We start from the raw sequence: 17273 nt of genomic DNA on the forward strand, positions 1-17273 counted from the left end.
GGGTCCGGGTCCGTTTACCCAAAACGTTGACCGAAGTCAAATTTATTCATTTTATAGTCAAAATTTATTATTTTTCACAAATTTTCACGTATAAGCTTTCCGGCTATGTGCCCCGACTGTGCACGCAAATCGAGATAATGCTAAATGAGGTTTTCAAGGCCTCGGAAACACAGAATTCAATTTAAAAGCAAGTGATGACAAAAAAAAATCGAAATAATTTATTTACATTTTAAAAAATATATATCACGTTATACCAATTTTTTCTTTATATATACTCTTTGTTACACTTAAAAGTCGCTATAGAAACTATCAATTAGAAACCAATTTATCTCTTGTTTTGTTTGAAAAAAAAACGTTTCGCATAATCTAATGATTCAAAACTAATATTCTTCAACGAAAAAAATATTATACCCTTGCAATACTGGCTTGACTACAGCTAAATGAAAGGGTTTCAGCTTATACCCTTCAATTCCTTGAATGTGCTAAATTAAAATTAATGATAGCAATTGTATAGCCAAAGTTTTGTTATTTGTTTGATGTCCATTTATGCAAATTGACTCTTCAAACAAATGTTCTTCAAGAAGAAAAAAGAAACAACTTTATTTTTTTAATATTGACTGATTTTGTGATGTTTCTTTCTCTAGCATGTATGTTTACTTTATTATATATGTAAGTAAACTTTTATTTAGTTTTATAAACTCTTTTTGTTATTTAGATAAACATAGACGTGTACCTTATATATTATATTTATTTTAAAAGAATTTCATTTTATTCAAATCTAGCTACAGTATTTCAAAGAACTATACTTATAAGATTTTAAATGTGAAAGAGTTTTATAGTTATATGGAGTAGTTTTTTTTTTGCTAGAGGATAAGTAGTATTTAAATAATTATAAAAAATAACAAAAATTCCTAACATGATTGCATATGATCATTAATCGAATTAAGTATGATAACATGATAAAAAAAGATAAATTTTAATTTAAATTTAAATTCGAATTTTAGTACGTTATCTATAAATTCAAAATTATCTTTTAATTCAAATATTAATATATATATATATATATATATATATATATATATATATATATATATATATTTGTATTTAACTAAAATAGTCAAATATAGAATAAAGTTACCATAAACTATTGATATTTATTAGCTTGCCACTTGACTTAACCATAATGTCAATTATATATGGTAACTTTCTTGCTTTAATATATATACATATAGATTCTCCTTCTCTTAATTTATTTTTTTTTCTTTATCTTTGTTATTCACTTTTTTAATACAATGCCATTTTATTATTTATTTTTAAATTGTATATTTGCTTCCTTTGACTTTTCTGGATCTTCAAATTTTATTTGGTTGGAAGTTTAATTATTTTCTATTTTATCCATCTAATGTTATTTTATTAATTTCAAAAAATAAAATAAAAAATAGAGTGATGCACCAAAGACGTAATATTTATCATCTACATGTAGGTTGACGGGGCGTATCACATATTCATTTATGCATAAAGAGATCTTTTAAACTGAATTGAATTAATTCAAAATGGATCAAACCCAACCGAATTAATTTAAAAACGGATCGAATCGATTGAATTTACACCCTAATTAGATCTCCTTCACTAGTTGTCGGTTTGTATTAAAATAGTCACACTCATAGCCATCAAATCCTAGATCCGCCTATGTGTCAACTTATGTTTTATTCAACAAACTTATAAAAGGGTGATGGGGATCGGAAGAAGAAACATTTTTAATCCTGAGAAATTTTTCGAGTACGAGTATTTCTAATATATATTATTAAGTCGTGACATACACGGAACAGTTTTTTACTCGAGACATTATGAAATGCATGTCTTTGGGTCCTTATAAGAAGACATGACCAGTGGCTTATCTAGCAATATACAACATGCCATAGATATTGTGCAATTAAATTTGATGCCCAATTAAAGGTCCACATTCTGAAACTTAGCTGATCTTTATATTTATGAGTACCGAATTGATTGTAAGTTGTAATATATTATTTTTGTGGGACTATGTCATTTATTGGGGTTTTGAAAGCCGAGATAGCGGTCAGAGAGCTTACTCTTCTTCAAAATTGGTCTCTTTAAATAGTTGACTGTCACCACTTGTTGATGGCTGCAGTTAGCTTTGATTGACTATGTGAAGACTCACAAATTCATGTATTTTTTGACCTTTTCTCGAAGGTCACAGCTAGTGTAACTGAGGTTGTCAAAATAAGAACGACCCTACGGCTCAACAAGTTTGACGGCCTAAAGTCAAATTTTACTGGGAGACTTTATTTTTGTAAAAAATTCTTATATGTTTTTACTTGAAGTAAAATTTTCTAGGTTTTTGAGAGTAAAATTTTTAGTAGTTTTTTAGATAAACTATTTAATCTTTCATGTGACACTATTGATCTTAGGTAATAGAGCTTGATTCAAGAAGTTGATAATTTTATATTAAAATATTTTTTGATGTTTCAATATATATACTTGTTACAATGATGAAAACCCGAGAAAAAACAAAAAACGAATAAAAATGGAGTTTAAAAGTTTATTACTCATTTTCTAATGATAAATATAATCCTTTTTTTTTATATACAAAATATTTAATTGTTCTACTTTAGAAATGCTTAATATTTTCTTAAAAAAATTTGGGGCCTGATCACCAGAAGGGTCATGGTGGGATGGATATGTTCTCTTTTTTTTTTTAACTGGAGATATTCGATTTGAGTATTTGGAATGAAAAAAAAAAGCGGTTCCCACTTTAATGGACTCTACATATTACGAATTTGAATTAATCAATGTTCAATTCTTTTCTTGCACTTTATATGAATGACTTGGCTCTTAGACAAGAATGGAGTTACTATTACTAAGAGGTCGTAGGGTGTATAAAAATAATGCTGAATAATGTATATTAATAATGCAATGATTAGTAATGCATGAGTTAGTAATGTAAGTATTAGCTATGTAGAGGTTATTTCTTATCCATTGTTTGGTGTGGTATATTAAAAATTAAAATCCAATGCATAATTTTTAAGAAAATTGTTTGTTTACAAAAATGCCCTCCATATTCTTTAGCTTTAAAGGACTTTAAGGATAATTTGGCCTTTAACCATGCTAATGCATGCATTAATAGCCTTGGTATTGCTAATACCATGGTTTACTATGCATTAACTATACATAGGATATTACCAAATATGATGTATAACTAATACTTGTATTAGTTATACATATGTTGAAAAAGTATACCAAACAAGATTTTACTAATAATACTCAAAGCTAATGCATGCATTATTTTCTCTAATGTACTCTACCAAACGACCTCTAAGTTTATTACTACTTCAATAATTTGGTCATGCTTGGGAACCTTATAGTGTTTTAGATAGTCATGTTGTACCTACCGTGTAATAATCGTACCTAGTAATGATAAAATCTTCCTCTTCATAAATAAATAAATAAAAAAGAATTTGTCTGGATCTAAAAATAGCTAAGAACTTTACATGCTATATGCATAAATTTATCTTTTCGGTAAATCGTAGTGAATTCTTGCATTTCGTTTAGGGACTAGGGCTGATCTTTAACATATCTAACCCAAAACCTGGATAATTCAAAACATCGAAGGGGTTCAGTATTCACTCTTTCATTTCTTCGAAATGACCATCAAGCAAAAAAAAAAAAAAAAAAAAGAAGGTTACAAATCTTCGATGCCTTTTAATATTTCTGCACTAAGTCTGTTCTTGCACTTTGTATATGAATAACCTAAATCTATATAGAGTAAAATCAATGGAATACTACTTTCCTTATAATACATGGAGTATATTTTTTTAATAATAAATATATTACTTTCCTTATAATACATTTATTATCAAGGATGATCACGAACATTTTAAAGAATTGGATACACCGGTTATAAAAAGAAATAGTAAGTGAATAGTAATATTTAGCAAATACTAAGTTAATCTTATTGCAAATATAAAGTTTTATCTGTTAGTCAAAAAACCACTTTTATTTACTTAATTACTATGTCTTTATCATGATCCACATATGATAAAATTCCTCTTTGTAGATCACAGAAGCATCTAACATTATAAAACTTTTGTATAATCCATTCAACTTCTTTGCTCACTCTGTTGCGGCACTAGCTCTGATCTTTAACATATCTACCCCAAAACCAGTGCCGCTCCCACACTTGATGCATGGAATTCAAAGCAACACCTTTGGTCTCTGGCATAAACATCACTATAAAAATGGTCATAACAGCAATCCAACCAGCAAAGAATAAGAAAGCCCCATACTTGAAGTGACAAAGCATTGCCAAAAATGTTTGAGACAGAACGAATGTGGTTGCAAAGTTCATAGCCACACTTATGCTCTGCCCCGTTGATCGAATGTTTATCGCAAATATTTCGCTTGGAATGAGCCAACTTAGAGGACCCCATGACCAACCAAAACCAGCACCATAGATGCACATCAGGGCAAGTACTAAGGCAGCATATTGCTTGGTTATGTGTTTGCTTCCATTTTCACCAATTGAAGCTGCAAGTGTAGAAGCAATTGCTACCTTCACCAACATTAAGCCAATCATGTAATTAGCATAAGGATCATCTAAGTTATACACACTGGCGGTACAAATATTTTTCTGATACAAGTATAATTTTATATCTACTCTATTTTTTACCATATCAAATTTGTTAAAAGCTGGCACTTATATGTTATTACATGTCACTTTAACTTGATAGTGCAACAAAACAATACATCGTCAGCTTATAGAAGTTGAGACTCTCTAAGAATTTAACTTGTATACATGGTTATAGTAGGTTATTACTCTATTTTTCAGGTTACCTTATCTGACTTGTTATGAAAAATTACATATTGTTGTAAGCCAATTTAATCTGATGATGTAAACAATTTATACACTATCGATGCACAAAACATATTAACTCATCAACTAATTATTGCTTGAGTTTTATCTTGGATATTTGGGTGCATAACACGTTGTCTCAGTTGGCTATTAGTTAAGCACGCACCTGGCAAAAGAGCATTTGTACTCCACCCAGTATGAAGAGAAATCTCCGACCAAAGCGATCAACAATACCAGTAGAGACAAGGATTGAACCAAGATTGACTAATCCAAGTATAACAGCACCGAGTAGAGCCGAGTTATTCCCAAAACCGACTGATCGAAAAAGAACAGGGGCGTAGAATGCAATGATATTAATCCCAGTCATTTGCTGGAAAAATGGAATGGCAATGGACATGACCAAATGAGGCCGATGTTGTCTTTTAAAGATTGTTACAAAAGGCTCTTCCTTTGAAGCTCTTGCAATTTCACATGATTTAATAAGATCAGCTAACTCAGCTTCAATTTCAGTGTTGTTATTGGTTCCTCGAACTTTTGCTAGAGATTGTTTTGCCTGCTCCAATTTTCCACGCTCAACTAGGCTGCTAGGTGTGTCTGAAATGAGAAGGGCACCTGCACCCAAAAGTGTGACTTAGTGTCAATGCAGCATAATAAATAGAAGAATTAACTCAAATAGCCGTCCATCCAACCGCTTAAACTAAAATTAGCTGGTAGAGTTATAATATATGCATAGTTCATGTATTATATAGGTATAGTTGTGTATAATTAATATATTTTCTATGTACATGGCTAAAAAGATAAACAGTAAATATGGCCGGCTATTTGTGTAAAGATTCATTGTTTTTTATGAAGAATCGTGGTTCAAATTTCTGGAGAAATTAAAAGAGAAAATTACCTTCTATAGCCCCTCAAAATTTTAATTGCCCATGTTTTGGGCCACTTACAAAAAATGGCCCTTCCCCAAACATATTGCATATAGTAGCCGAAAGGAACGTGCATGACAACACAAGTGCCTGTAGCTCAGTGGATAGGGTGTGTATTTCCTAAGTTGAAGGTCACAAGTTTGACCCCTACTTGGCGCGATAGAGCAACCCTTTTTTGCCTTTTTAAATTGTATTTTGTACTTCTGGATCTAATAATATTAGCTAAGAATTGAATGAAATATGTAATGCATGTCATATACGAAATGTCTATTTTGTATATTTTTTGTATAATAACATTCTATTTTGTATATTTTTTGCATAGTGACAGTCTATTTTGTAGTATAGTTTTCGTATAGTAACAGTCTATTTTGTATAGTGACAGTCTATTTTATATATTTTTTGTATAGTAACAGTCTATTTTGTATAGTGACAGTCTATTTTGTATATTTTTTGTATAGTAACAGTCAATTTTGTATATTTTCTGTATAATGACAGTCTATTTTTGTATATCTATTGTATACAAATTGTATAATGATAGTCTATTTTGTATAATTTTTGTATAGTGACAGTCTATTTGTATATATTTTAACTTTATGCATAGTTATCTCCTCTCATCTTCCTCTCATTAAGAGACCAGCCACCGGCATCCACGACCTCACAGTTGCCGAAAATGGTAACAAGATTGCCGGAGTTTTAAAGTTTCAGGCAAAGATCTTCAAAATATTAATTTCATATTCAAAGAAACTATAAGAGAAAATCAGAGAAAGAAGACAAGACCATGAGAGTCGTGGTTGGCAGAGTTGCTTCTTCAACGACGAGGACACCGACATCCATGGCCTCACAGTCACCAAAAATGGTAACCACAATATTATAAAAACAGTAAAAATTGTGAATCAATCAATTAATTATGTCACAAAACACAAACTAATGGAATTTAGAAAAACCAGCACAAAATTGAAATTGAAAAAAAAAATATACTAGGTAGATTCTGGTACTACGGTACTATGTTCTGGAGCTGGTTCGAAAATGTAATGTGTTTGTGGTTCAAAAGTGGTTTCTTGATTATGGGGATGGTCAAAGTTGTAGTCTTTAACAGGTTCTTGAGATCTATAGTTATAGAAATTTATGGATTTGATGCGTTGAAGAATAGAAGGAGATCTGGTGAGTTTAGTGGGTTGTTGCTCTTGTTGTTGTTGTGAGTGATTTTGTGAGTAACCTTGTTCTTGTTGGTGTTGTTCTTGTTTTGGAGGGTGATTTTGTTTTTGGTTAGCTAAGGAAGAAGTAAAAGCAATGGTACCAATCATGACATTGAGAAGAACAAAAAGGACAGTAGGAGTGTGGCATAAAATTGACGGCGTGAGAGAGAAGAAGAAAGACAGTAAGGAAGAAAGATAGGGATGGGAGGCGACGGCTAGCGCTTGTCATTATTTTTAGGCTATAACTTGTATGAGTCAATTTGTGGGCTACCGGTTGGAATTTGTTTTGCCCGATGGGCTATAAATGAAGCTCTCTCTAATTAAAAAACGCTAAGTGCAACATATACACGGTTCCTTGTACTCATGGAAAATACCATATGGGCAGCGAAATAGTTGAGGTGCGAACAAGTTGGTCCAGATGCCACTATTATATGTAAAAGAGGAAATGAACAAAAATAAATGAGAAGTGCACCTATGGTCATTGTCGCGGCTGGAACAACGGCCAGGCCGAGGGAGAGGCGCCATCCCCAGCTGAGCTTAGAGGTGGCATAGTTTATGCAATTCGCAGTAACAACACCAAGGCCTATGAAGAATTGGAAGCCTGTGCTGAATGCACCACGCCATTTTGAAGGTGCCATTTCTGAGAGATATACAGGAGTAGCCTTCAAAGTGATACATATAATTAAAAAGAAAGTTAAATTACTACATATTTAGTTCACGGAAAGACAGGATTGTGTCTAGAAAGAGTAGGCTGGGGAAGAGGCCTAAAACGCATAATATTCTCACCCCACTTTGTTTAACAAGTGTTAATTTTCCAATTTACTATAAACTCTATCTTTCGCTACCTGGTTAGTAAAGCCAACACCAAAGCCTAGCAAAATGCGGCCCAAAATGAGCATAGAAATATTTTGAGCAGCACCATTCATTGCAGCACCAGCAAAGAAAGTGCAGCCTCCTACTACCATTATGTTTCTCCGTCCTATGGCTTCCGTGAGGCGACCAGCTACGAGAGACGCCACCAAGCCAGCAATGTAGAGTGATGAAGTAAACGCTGTTAAAACCTCGCTGTCGTACACACAATACACGTTTGTTTCAGCACCGGATAATGCTGCTTTCTTCAAAATTGATGGGAAGAACTTTTCAAGGAATGGCTTCATTGTTGTCACTCCTCCTGATGTGTACAAATAAAATTAAAGGGATTGAGTATTTGTGAATATATATGGCTTACACAGCATAGAAATTACGAGTCCGTATTGGAAATGGTCAGTTCTCTTTATGTACACTCATTTTTTTTTAATTTAGTTTATATATATATCAGGATGATACTCTAGTTCACAAAGGAATGACACAACGTCAAGACAGTTGTTCCTATAATTTCCTGGAAAGCTGTTTACCTGAAATGAAAATGTCTCTTCTCTTTCCTTGAATATGGATAATCTATAGTTATTTTAGAGTTTAGTATGACTTTATAGTGTTACACTAGTACTATGTAAAAGTTAAATATGATGAGTTAACTTCTATACAGAGAGTACATAAATTTTTACACTCTAAAAGATAATTACAGGTACCCAACCATAAAAAGTGAAATTAGTAAGACGGAAAATAAAACAAATTACTTCAACATACAATAATAGTGTAAATTTTATATATACTCTGTATAGAAAGTCAAATCAAATGATAATTAATCCTCCTTCATACAGACGTTTTCATAAGAAACACTGTTGATCATGAGCTAGACCCCTAACACAAAAATTGGAGTGGAATAAAAAAAAAAATTGAAAAAGTAAACACTTACCTGAAATTCCAATGTCAAATCCAAAAATGAGGCCACCTGATGCAGCAACAATGCTAGTGATGACAACAGCGAATGTTATCTTCCCATTAAAGCGGTTATCGCTATCTTGTCCCTCAACAGACATGCCCTCAATTGCCATTTTTGCTTCTCAGCTACTTGAAGAGATTGAAAACAATGTCTTACAGAGTTTAATTATATTTCCTATATATAGTCTACGGAGTGAGTAGTTTCACATATATATGAACACAAAGTTATCCACTAAAAGTAAGAAGTTGCTAATTAATGGCGTATAGAAACAGAACATGTGCCATCTAGGTCAATAAGTTAATGAACTAGTTATAAGTATCTTGACGTTTTAAACATTGTTATAAATGGAAGCGATGAAGGAATTTCTGGTGAGTTTTAGTTCTCTGCATTTCCTCTTCTGTTTGTTTAATTAGTACGCAGCAGAACTGCAAGAGAAGGGTAGGTAAGAGGAGTAAAGACTAAATTTAGCATATTTTTTAATTCTTCTCGAAATATCCAGTGCTCTTGACCATGCTTAATGGTCCAACATTTGGAATATTATTTGCGATGAATGGGGTTAGGTTAATTATAAAATTTCTGAAGGAAAAAAAATAAAGAGCAATAAAAATTTAGTTAGTTGTTGAGTTTAATCCAGAGGAATAAAAGTTAGCAAAACTCATGCTCCTGCATAGGTTCAGGAACAGTCGGAAAGCAACAAAAAGTGCAGCAACTTGAATTTTAGTTGAGGCTAATGCACTTCAATGAATTAATGTGATTAGGACAATTATCCATTTTCTGAATAAAAAAAAAAAAAAGAAAAAAAAAAGAAGGATAAGCGGAAAATTTAAAGTTAATGCGAGAGAGATTTAGTGAGTTGCTGAATAACAGAAGAAGATGCACAAGCGGAAAAAGTTCTGAATTTGGAGATGTCCACTTACACAGAAAAATGATGGTGGGACGAATTTATCCATATAAACAATAGTGACTCTGTCACTTGGCTTGAAGCAATTATTCCTTCCCAATAATAATTTTTTCTGCAGTAGTAAAATATTTCCTGGCTCTAGAGATTACTACTTAGCAAAACTCTGATCCTAAACTTGTTGAAATTAGCTCCTTGTTAATGTTGAAGTTTGGCAAAATGCCAAAGTCCCACATTGGTTGGGAGTTAAGTTTGGAAGGGATTTTTCCCCTATAAAAGAAGGCCTAATGTTTAGGATTGAAACACACCTCTCATTTGCCTTCTCATCTGTTTAAGGCATTTGTATCTTCTCTCTTTAGTATTATTTCACTTGTATTTTTGGAGTGGAATAAAATATTTGGTTGTGTCCGAGGAGTAGGCAAAATTAGCCGAACCTCGTAAATTCTGGTGTTCCCTTTATTATTGCTTTATTGTCTTATTTATTATTTGGTGGTTGTCATAATTTTTGGTATAGTAGTTGTGACTTATTCACACTCTATACATTTGGCTTCCGCAACAATTGGTATCAGAGCCAAGGTACTGTCTAAGTATGCTCTGTGGTTGCAGCATAGTCTGATCTTCCACATCAGAAAAGATTTATCTTGGTAACTGAGTCAAGGTTCTGTCTGAGTATGCTCTGTAGTTGCAGCTTAGTCTGATCTTCTACATCAGAAAGGAAATAATCTTGATTTGTGTCGTCAGCTATTAAATAATATTTGTGTCAAATATGGGGGACAATAAACAAGAAGAATCTACATCAAGTGTCAACAATACGTCATCATTGGCATCTTCGCTTATGACAAGAATTGTGTCAAATGCGAAATTTGCGGTAGAAATTTTTGACGGGTCCGGACATTTTGGGATGTGGCAAGGCGAAGTTCTAGATGTTCTTTTTCAACAAGGGCTAGATCTGGCCATTGAAGAAAAGAAACCAGATGTTATTGGAGAAGAAGATTGGAGAATTATCAACCGTGTTGCTTGCGGTACCATTCGATCCTGCCTTGCTAGAGAGCAGAAATATCCATACACAAAGGAAACTTCTGCAAGTAAATTATGGAAAGCACTGGAGGATAAATTTTTGAAGAAAAACAGTCAAAATAAATTGTACATGAAGAAGAGACTGTTTCACTTCACCTATGTTCCTGGTACCACGATGAATGAACATATCACCAGTTTCAATAAGTTGGTCACAGATTTGCAAAATATGGATACAACTTATGATGATGGTGACTTGGCCTTAATGTTGTTGGCGTCACTTCCTGATGAGTACGAGCACCTTGAAACTACTCTACTCCATGGAAATGACGAAATTTCTCTCAGAGAAGTTTGTTCAGCTTTGTACAGCTATGAACAAAGAAAGCGAGAAAAACAGAAGGGCGGAGAAGGAGAAATACTGTTTGTGAGGGGTCGTCCTCAAAATCAAACGAGGACAAAGAAGGGAAGATCCAAGTCAAGATCCAGACCCAGCAAAGATGAATGTGCCTTTTGTCGAGAAAAAGGGCACTGGAAGAAAGACTGTCCGAAGTTGAAGAATAAGGCCAAACATAACAATGGAAAGGCCATTATGGATTCAAATGTAGCTGATTGTGATGATTCAGACTTCTCATTAGTTACAACAGAGTCATCAACATCATCAGACATATGGTTGATGGACTCGGCTTGTAGCTATCATATGTGTCCCAATAGGGACTGGTTCATGGAATTTCAAGAAGGAGAATATGGAGTCATCCACACAGCGGATAACAGCCCTCTTACCTCATATGGCATTGGTTCAATACGATTAAGGAACCATGATGGAATGATCAGAACATTGATAGATGTTCGATATGTACCGGATTTGAAGAAGAATCTCATCTCTGTGGGAGCCCTAGAATCAAAAGGGTTCAAAATCATTGCAGAAAATGGAGTGATGAGAGTATGCTCCGGTGCACTAGTGGTAATGAAGGCTAATCGGAAGAATAATAATATGTACCGCTATCGTGGCAGTACAGTTATTGGGACAGCGACAGTAACATCCAGTGACGACAAAGAGGCAGAAGCAACCAAGCTATGGCACATGCGCTTGGGACATGCTGGAGGAAAATCCTTGAAAACTCTATCAGATCAAGGATTGTTAAAAGGATTAAAGGCTTGCAACTTGGAGTTTTGTGAGCATTGTGTCAAAGGGAAACAGACAAGGGTTAAATTTGGTACAGCGATCCATAATACTAAAGGCATTTTGGATTATGTACACTCTGATGTTTGGGGTCCTTCCAAAACACCTTCATTGGGTGGGAAGCACTATTTTGTAACCTTTGTTGATGATTTTTCTCGAAGAATGTGAGTGTATACAATGAAAAACAAAGATGAAGTGCTGGAAATTTTTCTCAAATGGAAGACGATGGTGGAGAATCAAACAGGCAGGAGGATCAAGTGTATTCGCACAGACAATGGAGGTGAATACAAAAATGATCATTTCAATAAGGTCTGTGAAAATGATGGCATCGTCCGACACTTCACTGTTAGACATACACCACAACAGAATGGAGTGGCAGAACGTATGAACCGGACCTTGCTGGAGAAGGTACGGTGTATGTTGTCCAATGCTGGCTTGGGCAAAGAATTTTGGGCTGAGGCAATTACATATGCATGTCACCTCATTAATCGTCTACCATCTGCTGCTATTGATGGCAAAACACCATTTGAAAAATGGTACGGAAAACCTGCTGTAGATTATAACTCTTTGCACGTGTTTGGCTCAACTGCATATTATCATGTGACGGAGTCAAAATTGGATCCAAGGGCAAAGAAGGCTATTTTTATGGGAATTACTTCTGGAGTCAAAGGATATCGCTTATGGTGCCCTATGACAAAGAAAGTAATATTCAGCAGAGATGTTACCTTTGATGAATTTGCTATGGTAAATAAGGTAACAGAAGATACCAAACAAAATGAAGGTGCTTCTAAGCAGGTGGAGTTTGAGGGAAAATTTATTTTTCCTACACAAGAAGCAGAGGAGGAAACAAATGAAGATTACCCTCTGGAAGGAGAGCCAGTAGAGGAGATTCCAACTCAGGAATCTCAACAACAACTTGAATCAATAGCAACCAACAGGCCAAAAAGAACAATAACGAAACCTGTTCGTCTCATAGAGACGGTTGCTTGTGCAACCTCAATTGTAGCTGATGATGTTCCTACTACTTATAAAGACGCTGTCCAAAGTTCAGAAGAAGATAAGTGGAGGATTGCCATGAATGATGAAATACAGTCCCTTCATCAGAATCATACATGGAGATTGGCCAATCTCCCGAAGGGAAAGAAAGCAATTGGGTGCAAATGGGTATTTGCAAAGAAGGAAGGATTTCCTAACCAAGTAGATGTTCGCTACAAAGCAAGATTGGTGGCCAAAGGATATGCTCAAAAGGAGGGAATTGATTACAATGAAGTGTTTTCTCCAGTTGTAAAACATTCCTCCATTAGAATTATGTTGGCTTTGGTAGCACAATTGGATTTGGAACTAGTTCAGATGGATGTAAAAACTGCGTTTTTACATGGAAACTTGGAGGAGGAAATCTACATGACTCAGCCAGAAGGATTCAAAGTTGCTGGAAAAGAAAATATGGTGTGCAAACTTGAAAAATCGTTGTACGGATTGAAACAATCTTCTAGACAATGGTACAAGCGATTTGACGAGTTTATGTTGCGGCAAGGGTACAAGAGAAGCAAATACGATCATTGTGTGTATTTACACAAGCTTAAAGATGGTTCCTTTGTATATCTTCTCCTATATGTTGATGATATGTTGATAGCTTCCAAGAATTCGGAAGAAATTGATAAGTTGAAGATTCAACTGAAGAAGGAGTTCGAGATGAAGGATTTGGGTGAGGCAAAGAAAATTCTTGGCATGGAGATAATTAGAGATAGACGTTCAAAGAAACTCTATTTATCTCAAAAGGAATATTTGAAGAGAGTACTTCAACGTTTTGGCATAGATGATAAGACTAAGCCAGTTAGTACTCCACTTGCTTCCCATTTTAAGCTAAGTACTACTATGTCGCCAATGGATGAAGCTGAACGAGAGTATATGTCAAAGGTACCATACGCAAATGTTGTTGGTAGCTTGATGTATGCAATGGTTTGCACAAGGCCTGACATTTCACAAGCTGTTGGAGTTATTAGCAGATATATGCACAATCCAGGGAAGGAGCATTGGCAAGCTGTGAAGTGGATTCTACGGTATATTCATAATACTGTAGATGTCGGGTTAGTTTTTGAGCAGGAAGACAATCAGTCTGTAGTTGGATATTGTGACTCAGATTTTGCGGGTGATATGGACAAACGAAGATCAACTACTGGTTATGTGTTTACTTTTACAAAGGCACCAGTTAGTTGGAAGTCTACTTTGCAGTCAACAGTTGCTTTGTCTACAACAGAGGCAGAGTACATGGCTATTACAGATGCTGTGAAAGAGGCAATTTGGCTTCAAGGATTGCTAAAGGAGCTTGGTGTTGAACAAAAAGGTATCACAATTTTTTGTGATAGTCAAAGTGCTATTCAATTAGCGAAGAACCAAGTTTATCATGCAAGGACGAAGCACATTGATGTTCGGTATCATTTCGTACGAGAAATCATAGAAGAAGGTGGAGTCACGGTGAAGAAAATTCATACTACAGAGAATCCTGCTGATATGCTGACAAAGGTGGTGACTGCGGTCAAGTTTCAACATTGTTTGGATTTGATCAACATTGTTAAACACTGAAGATTGAAGATGAAGACACAACCAAAATTTGTTATTGAGAGAGAATTGAAAATGTGGAATTTTGCCAAGGTGGAGATTTGTTGAAGTTTGGCAAAATGCCAAAGTCCCACATTGGTTGGGAGTTAAGTTTGGAAGGGATTTTTCCCCTATAAAAGAAGGCCTAATGTTTAGGATTGAAACACACCTCTCATTTGCCTTCTCATCTGTTTAAGGCATTTGTATCTTCTCTCTTTAGTATTATTTCACTTGTATTTTTGGAGTGGAATAAAATATTTGGTTGTGTCCGAGGAGTAGGCAAAATTAGCCGAACCTCGTAAATTCTGGTGTTCCCTTTATTATTGCTTTATTGTCTTATTTATTATTTGGTGGTTGTCATAATTTTTGGTATAGTAATTGTGACTTATTCACACTCTATACATTTGGCTTCCGCAACAGTTAATACAGTAGTAAAAATGGTTCAAAAGGAAATATTTAAGACTCAAAACCAAAAGACTAATAAGTCATGTTTGCATAGGTTCTAGAAGAGTGGAAAAGTGCAGGAACTTGAATTTCTCGAAAGAAGCAGCAGAAAATCAAAGACATTTGTTTCTCATGTGATATCTGTTTAAAAAGAGGCTTTTTATGCATCTCATGTGATATCTGCTTTAAAAGCGGCTTTATGCAAACATGTCAGTTTAATGAGAATTGAGATGTTAGTTTGTTTGTTACATAATCGTCTCTCTTGTCTACTTATATCAATTTTTTCTTCGTGTCATTTTTCTAAATTGGCTATTTATAAGCACCCTGACAACACAAAATACTAGTCCCAGTAATAATTTTGCCATGGACCTTTTCATCAAATTACTTACTTCACAACTACTTGGTTTCAAAGGCATTTCCATACATTCCTTACATATCACGGATTTATAGCTGGCCGTAGATTGGGGTTTATTTGATGAGTAGGTGGCATTATTGACCTTGATTTCGGAGTTTCAACCAGACAAGAGCTTGCTAGCTTGATAGTAAAAACCAAAATGATAAGTTACGTGTCTTTTGTTTTGATGATCTAACAAACTTCATGAAAGAACCAGATAGGGAACCTGATACAATTGGTTCCTTCGCGTTTAGAGCAACAAGTCAAATGTCTGGTTCAATTCTCAATGAAATCAGATAAGGACTGTTAAATTTGATGCATTGTACACGTAACAGTATAGGAGCACTGTTGAAGCATGTTGTGTGTATCGGACACTCCTTGCATCATCTTTGATGACCTCACTCATATATTATCAACATGAAGCAAGGGATTCCCCACACACTTGCAAAAACCTAAATATTGACTACTATCGAGTGTGCAACCGCCTTCATTCTCTTCAAAGCATTGAAGAACAAAGTAGCAACATAACAAAGGACCAGATCCCAATATTGATTACGTCGTGTGTCCTTTAGTATTGTTGTGTCTTTGTATTGTGTTATTAAATTGTAATTTCTATACAACTTTTGAGAAGCATTCATAGGACACCCGTTAAACCATTATTCTTATGGTTATGTTGACTAGAGTTTATCAAGTGGTAGTTTCGTAATAGAGTTATTACAAAGAGGCTTATAATATAATTATTGTGAATAGGTGAGAGATTAAGAGTTTAATTTCTAGATTGCAATAGGTTGTAATCTAAAGTTTGCTCGGTTAGTGAAGTTAATATACTACTAGTGTAGGTTGTGATTTTTAATCCCTTGAGCTGAGAGTTTTCCTGTATTTTATCTCGAATTTTTCTGTAGCTTTAGTCAAAGTACCCAAAATCGTTTGACAATATCCAGTACGGAACGCACACCCCCACACACACCTATGTCGTGTCGACATGAGTGCGGCGGGGATTTTGAAGAGTCCGTGCAACATATATCACAGCTAACTCTTTCCAGATATGAAGTCTGACAGAAAAATGAAACGACTGTCAGGCAAAAGGTATAAACCTAGCGTGACTTCAGTAATTGTGGATTTTCTTATCCTCACAGATATAGGTTTTGAAGTTAGGTAGATCTGAACACAATCCCAAGCCAGCTAACTGATATTAGGTGATGATGCTGGTTATACAAAAGCTTCACTAAAAGGCATATTTGCAGAACTCCACTTACAGAGATACTTTATCACTTGGCTTGAAGCAATTATTCTTTCCCATTAGTAATTTCCTATAGTACCAAAATCCCTCTGTTCTAATATTTCCTGGCTCCAGAGAAGCACACCTCAGCAAAAACTCTTATTCTGGACATCAAAACTCAAGGCGAAAGAACAAAATGGTGCGGAAACTTGAATTATCGACATCAACTCAACGCGAAAGAAGCAGAAAAATCAAAGATATTTGCTTCTCTACTAACTCCATATCAGGGATTATATAGCTAGCCTTACATGGGGGTTTTATCTATGATGAGTACGTGGGCGCGAATCCATTGATGATAACTTATGAGAGATGAAGTGCATTGTTGGCCTCGATTTCGGAGTTTCAACCAAACAAGAGCTTGCTAGATTGATGATAAAAATCAAAACCTGTTTTACTCTATCATCAGGATATGGAAGGCGTTCATCCAGCAAATCGCTAAGCTGCACATGATCTCTAGTCGATGAATATGCTAGCAGAGTAATGCATTCCCCGAGATGATTTCCTTTGATTATCTCCAATGCTAATACTCCAAACTCTAAAGCTATATACATCACACATTTCTGTAACCTTCATTGTATATGCGAGCTCTAAAACAATGCAATTTCCAAAAAGTATAACAATATAAATGAGTACATGAGATAAAAACAGTATAGAG

General features: G+C 34.7%; 1 protein-coding gene and 1 pseudogene across 2 annotated transcripts; both read right to left on the reverse strand.

Moving 5' to 3' along the window:
- Window positions 1-3997: 3997 nt before the first annotated feature.
- Window positions 3998-9124, reverse strand: LOC107781176 (sugar transport protein 5-like). 2 transcript variants are annotated; one of them, XM_016601839.2, is made up of 5 exons: window positions 8785-9124; window positions 7835-8160; window positions 7462-7651; window positions 5037-5464; window positions 3998-4570 (listed from the first exon to the last, which is right to left on the reverse strand). In XM_016601839.2, the coding sequence occupies exons 1-5, from the start codon at window positions 8921-8923 to the stop codon at window positions 4148-4150; spliced, it is 1506 nt and encodes a 501-aa protein (XP_016457325.1). In that variant the 5' UTR covers window positions 8924-9124; the 3' UTR covers window positions 3998-4147. The 2 variants fall into 2 exon arrangements, with proteins under 2 accessions (XP_016457325.1, XP_016457324.1); XM_016601838.2 differs by having other exon boundaries at window positions 5037-5482.
- Window positions 9125-16521: 7397 nt separating this feature from the next.
- Window positions 16522-17273, reverse strand: part of LOC107813157 (uncharacterized) — a 44646-nt pseudogene continuing 43894 nt past the window's right edge.

The sequence above is a fragment of the Nicotiana tabacum genome, chromosome 16 (assembly GCF_000715075.1).
Source record: "Nicotiana tabacum cultivar K326 chromosome 16, ASM71507v2, whole genome shotgun sequence".
Lineage (NCBI taxonomy): Eukaryota > Viridiplantae > Streptophyta > Magnoliopsida > Solanales > Solanaceae > Nicotiana > Nicotiana tabacum.

Bases quoted from the DNA above. Each gene is read 5' to 3' on its own strand.
- LOC107781176 (XM_016601838.2), bottom strand. From the start codon at position 8,923: ATGGCAATTGAGGGCATGTCTGTTGAGGGACAAGATAGCGATAACCGC. The intron at 8,161-8,784 runs GTAAGTGTTTAC...TGTACACATCAG, and splicing joins ATTTGACATTGGAATTTCAG to GAGGAGTGACAACAATGAAG. The intron at 7,652-7,834 runs GTAGCGAAAGAT...ATCACTTTGAAG, and splicing joins GTGTTGGCTTTACTAACCAG to GCTACTCCTGTATATCTCTC.